The 13,443-nt window shown below is 40.9% G+C and overlaps 1 protein-coding gene across 2 annotated transcripts in view; it reads right to left on the reverse strand.

Annotated features, from left to right (window-relative positions):
* The window catches only part of ADCY1 (adenylate cyclase 1), a 169,401-nt gene that overhangs the window by 89,289 nt on the left and 66,669 nt on the right, over nt 1–13,443 (reverse strand). For both annotated transcript variants that reach the window (XR_003927352.2, XM_030041777.2), the window contains exon 3: nt 10,142–10,260. Coding sequence is in view for 1 of the 2 variants with exons in the window: in XM_030041777.2 (XP_029897637.1) it covers nt 10,142–10,260 (119 nt within the window). In the remaining variant the exon portion in view is untranslated. The remainder of the gene's footprint in view (nt 1–10,141; nt 10,261–13,443) is intronic.

The following is a 13,443-nucleotide window of genomic DNA, read 5'->3' on the forward strand; positions in this document are numbered from 1 at the left end:
TAATACAACATTCTTCAAATGTGCAAAGCGTAACTCCCATGTCTGGACACGGCACAGATGGGGGCAATGCTGTCAGTACAAGCCCTGCCTTTTTTTTTAGGGAAATTCTGCTCATTTCTACCAGCACGAAGTGTTACAACCATAGCAGCTGCTGCATTTCTTTTGAAAGTAGGCTGAAATACAAATGACCAAACCTGATTTTTCAGCAGGGATGGTAGGAAACAGCCAGTGGATGAGCAGGGGCTTTGCAGACCCAAAGTGCAGCTGGGACTGCGAGCCTGCTGCTTCCATGGTCTGTTGCCTCTCGGGGTGGCAGTCCTGACGAGGGTGACCCTCTCTCACAGACACGGAGCTCAGATATTCTAAAAATGGCATTGAAACTCAGCCTGTTCATTTTACTTTAGCTAGTGCACTGACCAATATTATCCCTTGCACTTCTTCACCTCTCTGCCCATCTGTTGCCTCTTCCCTTACTACTTGGGACTGCAAATATTGTGGGGCAGCACCAGCACTTACTCTTTACCGTAGAATGTCTAAAACAAATTAGGGCAGCATCTTGGTCTGTGATGCTGGGTTGAATCACAGATTCAACCTGATACAGGGTTTTGACAATGGAGTCAAATCACCCAGCTGATGCAATAAACTTTTTTTCCCCTGTTACGTCCTGCTCAGGTTTTTGGAACGTAAAGGATACAGAAGGCCTTTATCAGGAGGTGGCAAAATCTGCCACGGGGAGTGAGAACAGAAAAGAAATTATAATTCTTGCTATGGCCATGAAAATCATAAGGGTACTAAAGAGAGAAATGATAAGATATACAGTGCCAGAATTCCAGTGATATGCCTGAAGTGTTTCCAGGGCCAAACCATATTTTCAAATATATTCCAATATTTCCAAAGTCCAAGTCCCCATCTGTTTCTTAGCACAACACAGATTAACACTGAAATTCCCTTTCCTTTGATTTGGATATATTATTCACACAAAAATAATGAGTCTTAAACGTAGGCCATGTCTAACATTGATATACTTAGAAACTTAAGACAAAGCAACTACAGGAGTGATGTCAGTGTTAAGGCACATTAATAACTCCTGTAGATGCACTCATTCAAGAGCAAAGTAGCCTTGGTTCACTGTAACTTAATCGCTAATTGCCATGGAGGTTCACATCCTCAGAGAGGATTAAACCAGAGTAAAGTAGGGCTACCTTATTTATGCATGAAAGAGTCCTCATAATGGTATGGTATACAAAGGGACACTTCACAGTGGTTGCCAAGTATTTGTATTTAAAAAAAAAAAATTAGCATATGTAGAAACAAGAAGCTAGGAGCTACCCGTTACCAATTGTTTCGCTTAATGACCGTTCAGGGATATGACTGTCCCTGCTTTAATTCCACAGAAATCTTAACAATGCTATTGGGGCACTCCGGTGAAAAACCAAAAAACCCATTTTCAATTAAAGTGCAACTATTAAAGAAAGAAGAGAAATGAAAGTGGAAAGAAAGTGAAAACAAAGAACAAAGGTTACTTCTGTCTGTTCAACAGCGTAGCTTGCACATGGTTCAAGCACCGCTCTCCCTGACAAGTGACGTAAAAGCGATGGTTAGCAAGGCTAAGTAGTTATTACAGTGCTAAGCCTGGTGTTGCCTCATCGCCCAGGGGTTCAGCAATGCTCTTCTTCCTCCATCCCATAACTGAGCAAAGGGACCCCCAGGAGCCATCATTCTCTTTGCTTGTGTGCTACACCAAAAACTCTGCAATCCTATGCTCTTTGAGGTATTCAGCATTTGTCCTGTAGTTTTCAGTCACACCAGGATTTACCCATAAGTTCACAGGATCAGGAAGTTTGGCTGAGCCGGTAAAACTCAAATCACTTTGGCGTTTAGACAGACAAGTTATTAGCATCATAAGTTACAACAGCATGTCAATATTCTAATTAAATCCTAGGGGCAAAAAAAAATCAATTATTGAGCAGAGCTTTGTCAAACTTCTGCTCTGCGCTTGATTTTAAAGTCTGCCTGACGCTGTTGTGTTTGCAGGGGCAGTGCTGGCCTGGCTTAGAGGCTGGTTTGCTCCTAATGCCGCCTGCTCGCTTACAAAAGATGAGAGGAACATATACTGGGTATTGCTAAAGCACAAGACAGCCGCAGGAGTCTAGTTTGAACGCTTTCCTTCTGATCGCTTTGTTTGAGATGCAAGACACACTTTTGCCACTGGTTTTCTCTTGCAGGGTAACAGCGATGGTTACCCTTTCCATGACTTAAAACCCCCATCGCTCCTGTAACACCTTCTGCTCAGAGTTAATAACCGCTTGTTGGTGCAGCTGCACCTGGGTTAGTATTGCCTTTCTTCTTGCAGAGCTCCCAGAGCAAGGCTAAAACTCAGTTCTGACTCTAGCTTTTCTGTAGCTATTTTCTGAAACTTTTGACCGGTCTTACTCTCATTTAGTAAAATAAGCTTAAAACTACTTGGTTTTTTGTACAGAAATATTTTAGCTTTAATGTTTTTTTTTAAATGTATTGTTTGCTAGTGTAGCTTAAATACTCCCCACTTAAAACACGGCCTGTCTTTCTAGCATTTACACAGTCACCTTTCTACATTTGATAGGAAAATTAGCTTATTTTTGACAAAGCTACCCAATTTTTTCATTAATAATAATTTATACATAAATGGCTTCGTTTATTTACCAATAATACCAAATGATCTTACAACAATTATGTCTAAAACATTTTGAAATATACATAATCTCAAGAAGTTATCTGCAACTACAAAACTCACCAAATTTGCAAATAAAGTTCTTCAAAAGAGTTTAGTTTGCTACAGAACATTTCCTGTTACAAATGCTATGCACTGCACCTTTCCCTCTGATCTTAGAATGCTTCTTCCTTTCTTAATGAAACACACCTAGCTTCCTGAAAAGACTTTTTCAAAAAAGCTTGAAAAAACAGTTCCTCCAATTATAGTGTACAGTAATTGCGTCTACAATTACTGATGAACAGTTCCTGCTAGACACTACACACACACACAACATGCCTAAACTCTAATATCCACATACATATCGTATAATACTGTACGCCCCACAGACTACTGCAGCAGAGCGTATATGATAGATGTTAATGTGTAAATACAGATTTGTAAGCATTGAAGAGCAGAGTTTTTCTTTTGACTACGCGTTTCCCTCCTAATTTATTAACAACGTAGACGGAGAGAGCGCACCCTCAGCGAGTTTGCAGATGACACCAAGCTGAGTGGAGCGGTTGAAACGCTACAGGCAAGGGATGCCATCCAGTGGGACCTTGCCAGGCTTGAGGAGCAGGTCCACGTGAACCTCACGAAGTTCAACAAGGCCAAGTGCAAGGTCCTGCACCCGGACTGGGGCAATCCCAAACATGGGTACAGACGGAGGGATGAATGGATTGAGAGCAGCCCTGCGGAGGAGGACTCGGGGTACTGGTGGATGAAATACCGGACACGAGTCGGCACTGCGTGCCTGCAGCCCGGAAAGCCAGTTGTATCCCAGGATGCATAAAGGGAAGCATGGCCAGCAGGTCGGGGGAGGTGATTGTCCCTCTCTACTCTGTTCTCATGAGATTCCACCTGGAGCACTGCATCCAGCTCTTGGGCTCCCAGCAAAAGAAAGACATGGCCCTGTTGGAGTGGGTCCAGAGGAGAAACACAAAAATCGTCAAAGGGCTGGAACACCTCTGCTATGAGGACAGGCTGAGAGAGTTGGGGTTGTTCAGCCTGGAGAAGAGAAGGCTCCGGGGAGACCTTATTGTGGCCTTTCAATATATAAAGGGGACTTACAAGAAAGATGGAACGAGAGTTTTTACCAGGGTCTGTAGTGACAGGATAAGGAGTAATCGTTTTAAACTAAAAGAGGGTAGATTTAGATTAGATACAAGGAAGAAATTCTTTACTGTGAGGATGGAACAGGTTTCCCAGAGAAGCTGTGGATGTCCCATCCCTCGAAGTATTCAAGGTCAGGCTGGTCAGGGTTTTCAGCCACCTTATCTAGTGAAAGATGGCCCTGATCATGGCAGGGTGGTTGGACTAGATGATCTCTGAAGCTTCCTTCCAACCCAAACCATCCTATGATTCCATGATTCTAATTTTTAATGTACGTTTCCTAAGGAGTTTTTTTAAAGTTACCTGGAGTATTTGATTTGATACGCAAACAGTATTTCTAAATGCTTCTGGTATAAAAATTCTGAATAAAAGTAAAGCAACACTGCAGTGAGCAACTTCAGGAAAGAAAGCATTATGAACAGTCATTCCTCTCATCTCTCTCACAAACAAGGAGTTGAGCTGGTTCAGCACAGGCATACAAGTTACATACATCATTATCTCACACTCCTCGTCTATCTGGAGCATTTTTGTGCTGACAAGCCCTGAGTCATCCCTCCAGGACCTTCCGTATTCCTGTTTTCTCTGCTGTGATGCCTGCAGGCAGGCATAGCCAGCCCCTGCCTGGTGGCCCTGCAGCCCTCCCGCAGCACCGCAGGAACCTGCTGCACCTGCTAAAACCAAGCCTGCAAAGCCTGTGGCTTGGTTTAAGAGATTTAAGCTGCTTCCCAAGCGCGAGTAACCCTTTTCTATGCCACTCTATGGGGTGTTCAGGAGGAGGAATCCTGCTAAGTTACACAAGAGATTTAAGAGCTTGTAGGTGGTAAATGTTCACTTTTAACAGTGCTCATTCATGTGCTTTGTGCACTTGAATAGTCCTGCTGGTTTCAGTGGAGCCACTTGTATAAACAAATACTCAGCAAAATAAGGAGGGGTTGTGCGCCCCCTTTTTTATTTCCACTTGGCTCATTTGTGTAATTAGAGCACAACTTACAATAAGAATGATATTTTAATGGCACATGCTGCCTCAGAGAGGAACCTGTAGGTTTTTTTCCTTAAAGATCAACCATAAGGGAAAATTATTAATAATTTTATCTATAACTCACTGCAATGATTAAGAAAAAAGTGCTCTCAAAAGATTAAAGAGGGCTGTTAAAACTGAAAACAAAGGGGAGGTTGTTTTTACAAAATCATCATTCATGAAAACTAGTTCACTGTGTAGTCGTACGAGCTCGGAAAGACTACATACAAAAGCCTGTTCGTAGGTGTCATGCTCACAGCTTTTTAAAACACTGGAATGGGTAGGTTAAATTAATTTTTTGAGTTCTGATGCTTTCTGGAAGACAGGACAGACCAGAGATATTTGCATACAAATAGCTGCAGACTGTGCTCTGGTCTCAGAGTGGGTCACAACAACCTCTAAATGGCCACAAGGAATCTTTTTATTGGTAGCTTTGAATCAGGCAGTGTGTTGCCTGAAATTAATCTCTCTTCCTACAAAGCAGCCAGTTCTATTTCACACTTATAAAAATTAGGCTAAATGAAATTGCTGTACCAGAGGCTCAAGAAATTGGTAGCTTTCAGTGTTCACTTTTTCTTTCTCTCTTGAATGCTATTTGAGTTAACGGAGCAGAGTGAGAAGTTGTCTGTTAACATACCAAGTCAGCCATATCCTTATCCATGCATGTGTTGAAACAGTTTCATTAATATCTAATGGAGTGGGAAAAAGCCCATTCCAAGAGACAAACAACAAAATGTGTTGAGGGCTCCATACAGGGCATATATTTGAGCTGAAACACAACTTGAAATAACTTAATTGAATTATAGCTGCATGGAGAGATTCAGTCAGGACTAGTGTGTTTTTACAGTAGCCACTGTACATATATATGTAATCTGTAAATTCCTCAGCCCTGTAGGGCCAGACAAGGGATAAGAGAAGGAAATACTAATCCTACATTACTTAACCTAATCTTAGGGAAGAGCTGTCTCTTGTATGTTACCAACCATACTCCTGAGCATCACAGAAGAGCTGCTCTGTTGGGGAGTCTTCACACGTAAGCTGACATCTGGTCCTCACATCCTTCATGGTGACCTTGACTGGGGTCACCTCAGTAAGATAACACCTGTACTGTGTTGAGATGGCTCCTGAACTGTACATGGACTATTTCCTTCTCATGAGGCACAGCTGTTATACTGGTTGTGATTATTTTACCTTCCTGATGCTTGAATTTAGTGTCCTCACTGGGTTCACGCTATATATTGGATGTGTATTTGCATGTTTTGTTTTACATATTGCATTTGCATTTAGTTGTTTTTTTTCCATTTAAAACACATGCACTCATTTCCTACTGTACAGCAATTCTGTTCAAAAACTTCACAAGGTAGCAGATGTACAAAAAGCCTCATTTCTTCCTCTGTGACAAAAAAAGTCGTATGTTCTTCAGGATCATTGGGTAATATTCAGGTGGTCCACACAAAACATAGGAATAGAAGGCAGCATGTCTGCAGAGTGAAGAATTTGTTGGCAAAGGACTGATTTTCATCAACTTGTGACAATTCCTTTTGACTTCTTCTTTGGGAAGGTTCCATAGGTAAATATATTCTGGTTTAACCACTACTCTTTACACAGTGTACACAGGAGATAATAAAACTTGCCTGGGAAAGATTTCTTGTTCCTTTTTGCCAAGGCACAAATACATACAGAGGGTCGGAATGGACAACAACCTTTTCCTCTACCATTATCTTACTTCCAAAAGTAAGGGCCTGTGATCTTTCTCTTTTATAAGCTTGTAGATGTCCTTCTTAGTAGGCATTTTTCATTTGCTAAATGTGAGCATTTTGGAGGAGAAAAGAGGTTGTCCCCACAAACCACTACAGTTCCCAGGGCCCTTGCAAGTTCCTTTGACGGCACTGTCATTCTGTGTATGAAGTACTCTTTTATGGGCTGTATTCACTGATGCCCTTAGAACAGTCTCAAATGGAAATTTAAAGTAAGTTTTAAACTGGCCCCCTCTCCACACAGAAATCTTCGATTGATGTTGAGGGAGTTTAATGCTTTGTACTGCAGAAAGAAAAATAAAATCTGGGGTACTAAGGTGGAGGTCTGAAGTGATTTCTAACTGAAGAGAGTTATCTGTAAGCAAAATAAATTCCTCTCTTCACTACAGATTTGGGAAGAGCTCATCAAAGCATGACACAACACTGAGGGCTCTGCCCTCAGCACAGAGAGGCATGTTTCCATTGCCTTCCAGAGGTGCAGTCAGTTGCAGGCAGTCATTCAACAACTGTTTGATAGTTGGTAAAATATTTACCAACTAATTGCTTAACCAGGGCTGTTGCCATGAGATACTGAAATATGCCAGTATCTTTTCCCAGTCCATCATTCACTTCTTACAGGGGTGTGTATATATCTATCTATCTATATCTATATCTCCACTGTAATGTATCCCCCTGTGTTTTTCTGGGTAAAGAAGGATGTCTTATTTTTCACATGCAAGATGTAGTGCTTAAAGACTCTTTTTTCAGGCAGCTATTTAGAAGACTGAAACGGATGGGTTTTGTTGCTGGTGAGGTTTATTTTTGTTGTTATTTTTAATAGGTGAGGAGTGGAAAAATCATGCAGTTTACTAATTGCCTGCCTACCTCCTCCAGCCTATCCTTTCTGGAGAATAACGCTCTGACCTTCCAGATATTTGCTGGGAGAAAAAGAAAGCATTGCAATAGGAAAGGTGAAAGTGCAGCTCATTTTCTATTTTCCACTGTGTAGCTTTGGGGTTAAAAGCTCCAGGAATTTAGAACTATAGAGGGGCTTTTTGTTTGTTTGTTTTAATAGTGGTGCTTTACAGAAGGATTGGCATGAAAAGGGCAAGTCATGAGAATATGGGAAAGGTCTCTTAGGTCTGCCTGATATAGCACTGAACTGCCACTACTCAAAAGAAGAAGAGTTGTTTCCATCTCCTTAAAAAGGTAAAACACACATCTTACTATTGGCACTGACCACCAGCAGCACTTCCCAGAGGATGCTGCAGTGCTGTCCTCCACGCAGGTGTCAGGGTGGCATCCGCGGCGAGTTCCCCTGCATCGCTCAGACCTGCAGAGTCACAAAGCTCCGGGGGTGAAACTCCGGTCTACTGGGACCTGCCAGCAACGTCCTGCTGGGTATTTACTGGGACACAATTCCCGCCCTTATCTTTTTTTTTAATACAGCAGTCACATACTGAAATAAAAGCTAATACAGTTTCTTATAGTACTTTCTTATAGTTTCTTATAGTATAGGTGGTGAGGGGAGGTCTCCTGTTTTCAGTTCTCCTCCCTGAGGATCTTCCCTTTGACATTAAAATGAGGCCATCTTACTTTGCCTCCATTTGCCCCAGAAGTACCCTCTTGATGTCAGAGAATGAATTCACCTCTCCAGACAAGGTATTCAGGTTCAAAATCTTTTATGAACTCACATCGAAGCAGTGAGTAAGCCACAGCAGCCTTAGTGGTCACATGAAACACCATTTCATGTAGGAAAAAAAGGGTACTCCTGAGTTTACATTTCGAAAAGATCTCAGTGCAAGAGAGGACTCAGAAGCGTTATAATCAACCAGTCCAGATGCAAAGCAATGCTATTTAAGAAGAATACCCACACTGTAATCAATGCAGAGACCTGCGACACATACAAGGTATAAATGTACTGATCAGGATATAATTATTGTTAGCTTGCCTTGAACCTGAATATAAGTGCGACCAACAGTAGTATACATGTGTTTCATAGCACTGTGACAGCATAACTAGACACGATTTTTATAAGTATATAAGCAATGTGATCACCAAAGGGACAAATGAAGATAGTAGCAGGCACCCAAGCAATAAAAATCTGGCAGGCAGCAGACAAGATAAGCACGAGTGGCTGCAAATAGATAGGACATCATCCAAAGATGGAAGATTGGCAAGAAAAAGAAAAAAAGACAAATGGTATTGGTGGGAGGGCAACGGCATAAAAGCATGAGGCATAAACAAGGAAAACTGGAGGAGGAGGAAGACAGCCCACTTTGATCTTGAATCCTCTCCTTCAGGAGCTCTCAAGCCTGACAATTTGGCAATTGAGAACCATCGAAGACTAACCAAGAATGCTAACTTTGCAGCTTCAGCTCTGGGGCACTGTACACTTAGAGCTAACTTTAAATTGATAGTTAAAGACCAAGTTTTGTATGCGTAGTGATGATGATTAACATTTTATAAGATTTAACGATTAGCAAGAAGTGAGCTGCTCATGAATAAATTCAGTAATGTTTACTTTTACAGTGTAAAACTGACCTAATTTGCCAGTCTGCTAAACACTCCCATCACAGCCATCTCTGATTCCCTCACTGATATGAGTGCTTTTAGTTGCAACAGCTTAGTTGCTAGGAAGTGGTCCTTGCAAATATTAGAGTCAGCTCAAGGGGAGATAGACTGAACCCCAGGAGAAGGAACTTCCTTCCTGGTGGATGAGGGAGAAGAGGAGGTGCTAAAGGAGTTTACTCCTTTGCCACGTGAGTACACAGTGCAAATCAAGGCAGCTCTGCGGCATCACTTATTAAGCCTGTACCTTGCTTAATGCAAGAGTGGCACCAAGTAAACCTCTTTGACGCTGTTTTTGGTATGAAAGCAAGGCGCTTGGACAAAAAGTAGCTAGAGGCAGTATGATAAAACACCACCATTCAGACAAGGCCTTTAAGGCATTTGTTTGGGGGCACAGAGAAGAAGAGCAAATGAGAATGCACTTTAGCAACAACCAGTATAAATGCGCAACTCGGACACTTGCACAACAGTTTTACTGAACAAGAGCAAGAAGTAGACTTGAGTCTCAATCAATAACCTCCGAGGAGGAATGCTTATATGATGGCGACAAATACACATTTTGTTTAAGTTTACATCACGCTTTCTTTCTGTATTTCCATGCTATTACCCAGAAAATATTAAAAGTAATCTATGTTACTATCAGGAAAATAAAAATGTGTAAAAGTTACCATGCAAAATAAATATTCCCATTGACCCAAAACGTAATACAATACAAAAAGAATGACAACTCATTTGAAAAAAGTTGTCTGCCTCCCAGCACTACTATTCTAAGCCATTTATTGATTCACCATTATCTTCTGAGAAGACTATTTGGTCTTCCTAGTGCACCCATTCTCCCCCTTTGCAAAAATGACAAATCTTCACTGTACTGCTTGGGCTCTTTATTCTAAGACCTGACTGCAATTACACGTCATTGTATTTGTACTAATTATTATCTGCTTTATATTATTTCATGGACTACATCAATCTTACCTGACATTGTCATGCCTTTGAATGTAAATCTTGTGGAAAATCCTTTCAGGAGGCTTCAGGAAATCTTCCTTCATTTCCATTGCAACATTCCTGGGCAAAAGACTCATCAAGAGACGTTCCTAAAAGAAAACGTAAACAACATCAGTTTTGTCGTATAGAGTGTGACCATTATTCAAAAGTTTTTAACTAGCAAACTAGACAACCTTTTCCTAATCTAGTCTGCTTCCTGAGAATTTCCGCTGCATAAATAATATGAACCATTTCTCTCAAACTTCTGCAAACTGTGTGGGTGTCTTTTTTAAGTCTTCTGCACTAAAAAAAAATCAAAAAACTATACAGAAAGGGAAAAGCCAGCTTCAAGAGCAGATAATTGTCCCTAATTTTCATTAACATCACAATGCTAATAATAACAACTTACTTTATTGTTAGTAGCATTTATCTGTCTGGGAAAGACTTCCGAGGATCATTTGCTATCCTTTTGTGTGTCCTATTTCTGAATCTAATGAAAGTGTTGCATTATAAGGACTATGACAGCTGGTTATTAAGCAGCAAGAGTGGATGATAGATTTATCCACTGTCTGAATCAGCGGAACAGTAATAAAGGTACAGTTTTAATGGTATCTTATCCAATGTGGCAATGTCTGTTCCAGCCAGCTCCATAACGGAATGCATCAGTACAAGCCCTTGGTTAAGCACATCTCTTCTTGCTATATCCACAGAGAGATTTTTAGCATGGGTCACTGACCTGCGTAAAAAGGACCTCTAACATTTTGGATCTCGTCAGTATTGACTATAAGGGCCTGTGTAGTTTTTCCACATATTCTGGCCCATTCACAGGTACCACCCAGAAAACTTGCAGCAGGTGTTCTGAGGTGTTGTAAGGTGTCCATAGATACCTACTTAAGTTTTGTTTTCACACAGAAAACACTTTTTTTAAAACACTGCTGTTTAAAATGCAGTTCCAAGCTTACCCATCAGAGCTGCTAGCTTCTGCCATGGCAACAGTCTGAATGAATTCACATAACCACATCCGATCTGATTCAGGAATCCCAGGTTCCAGAGAAAATGGGGAAAGGCTGGAGCAAGGAAGATGCACCCTTGGTGGAAGAGGATCAGGTCAGGGAACATTTAAGCAAACTGGACATACCTAAGTCCATGGGCCCTGATGGGATGTACCCACAAGCACTGAGGGAGCTGGCAGATGTCATTGCAAGGCCACTCTCGATAATCTTTGATCAAACATGGTGACTGGGAGACGTGCCTGAAGACTGGAGGAAAGAAAATGTCACTCCTATCTTCAAGAAAGGCAAGAAGGAGGAGCCAGGGAACTACAGGCCGGTCAGTCTCACCTTGAGTCCTGGAAAACTGATGGAGCAGCTCATCCTGAAAACCAGGGTGGTTGGACCAGATGACCTCCTGAGTTCCCTTCCTACCTCAACTATTCTGTGATTCTGTTATCTGATGATCGACAGCCACCGTAATGGCAGCTGCGAGACATCACAGAAGTGCAGATATTGGCCAAACCACATCCTCCTTTTATTTAAATGACATTAAATAAATAAAGAGCAACAATTAACACTGAGAAGAGTGTATCTGCACAGACAAGTGCTTTGTGTTGCTCACATGCATTCATTCACCAGCCAAAACCACCAAATAATACTGAAAGGGTTTCTAATTTTACAGTTTCTTCTGGAAGAAGACACATTGAATAATTATGTCACCAAGGAATAAGTTAAACTTTGCAGAACTGCCCTGGTACTTACTTCAGACTAAAGTTCCTTCATATGTTTGTGGCAGTTCATGTGGACTAGAGGCTAAGGATCATTAACTAATATTTCCTATTATTCTTGCATGTATACTAAGAATATTGCAACGAATAAGATGGAATTAAATATTTATTAACAGTTTATGCATACATCAATTTCAGATTAACCCAACAGTCTCACATCTTGGTAGAAAATGGTTAATTACTATAATTTTTATGTTTATTTAATTAAGTATGCTTACATCTCTGCAGCAGAATTATATTTGGGTAACCCAAAATTTGGGTTAAAATCCAAAACAAATAGTTTTGTCGACAGTGGATCTTACAAAGCTCTGTTGCCCACTACTTGTGTCTTGCAGTTGATTTACTGTTTTAACTGAAATATACTGAGGTTGTAAAATGAGCTGACCACCTATCAGACACGAAAGAATCCACACAGGAAAGAAGTTTGGACTGGTGATTAAATTCTCTGGTGCTTAAGATGGTATAAACTCCAAAGGATGCTGGAATATCCTAAGTATTATCCTGGATGCCAATTTTATGATGTCTGATAAGGACTAAATGTTCACTATAGCTTCTCTTTAAGTAAGCATATTGAACAAGATCTTTGTCATTTTGCTGAAATGGATAAGTAAATTCCAAAGCTCTTACAGAGAAAGAGTGGGGTTTCAGCTTCTGTTTCCTAGAAAGTCAGACTAAAACAAAAAGATAAACAACCAAACAAAAATTATACTGACAGATTCTTGCAGAGACCGATGCTCACTGAATATGGCCTGTAAACACAATTACAATACAAGATGTGAATAAAAAACTCACAGATAACTTCTGCAGTGCTCAACAAATGGCACAAAAGCCAGGGAAGTAATAACAATCGTTACTGTGAAGGTAGCATTGGAGAGCTGCAGGATGCAGCACTTGAGAACGTTGAAACCTGCAGATATAGTAAGGGAGGCTACAAAAACAGTGATTCCTATACACATTAGCTTGACTATTACAAGACCTGAAGGGAGCTTATGAAAATCCTATATCAAATTGTGGTGGCTTGCTTTTTTCATTAGAGATAGGGAAAAAGAAAAAAAAAAAAAAAAGATTACTGAGGAAGAATTGTAAAGTCTTTACAAAGAGGGTTAGCAGCCTCAGACTCTCCAAGCGAGAAAAGACTCAATTATGGCCTTCTCAAAGGGCAGCCACTGCTGACCTTTCAGACCAAGAAGGGAAGCAGCATCTTGGCTGTAAAGAATTGTCACTGGAAGAGAGACTGGAAAATGTGAGAAACAACCCCACAATGGAAAGTATCGAAGCACTCAAAATAAATGAAAGACAGCATCTAGCTCTCTAGAAAAAAAATAAGAAAAGTCTCTTTTATTTTGGGCAAAATCTCATCTGTCAAGCAAAGCGGTATCGCCCTTCAGGTCAGCCTAAGGAATGAATGCTTAAGGATTCAGAAGTTTAGAGCGGCAAGAGTGAATTCATGTACGCCAAATACAGCCGTGGGAAGGGTTGGGAAAGGCCTCCGCCTGCATCTCTGTTCAGCAAG

This window comes from Aquila chrysaetos, chromosome 18, assembly GCF_900496995.4.
Source record: "Aquila chrysaetos chrysaetos chromosome 18, bAquChr1.4, whole genome shotgun sequence".
Lineage (NCBI taxonomy): Eukaryota > Metazoa > Chordata > Aves > Accipitriformes > Accipitridae > Aquila > Aquila chrysaetos.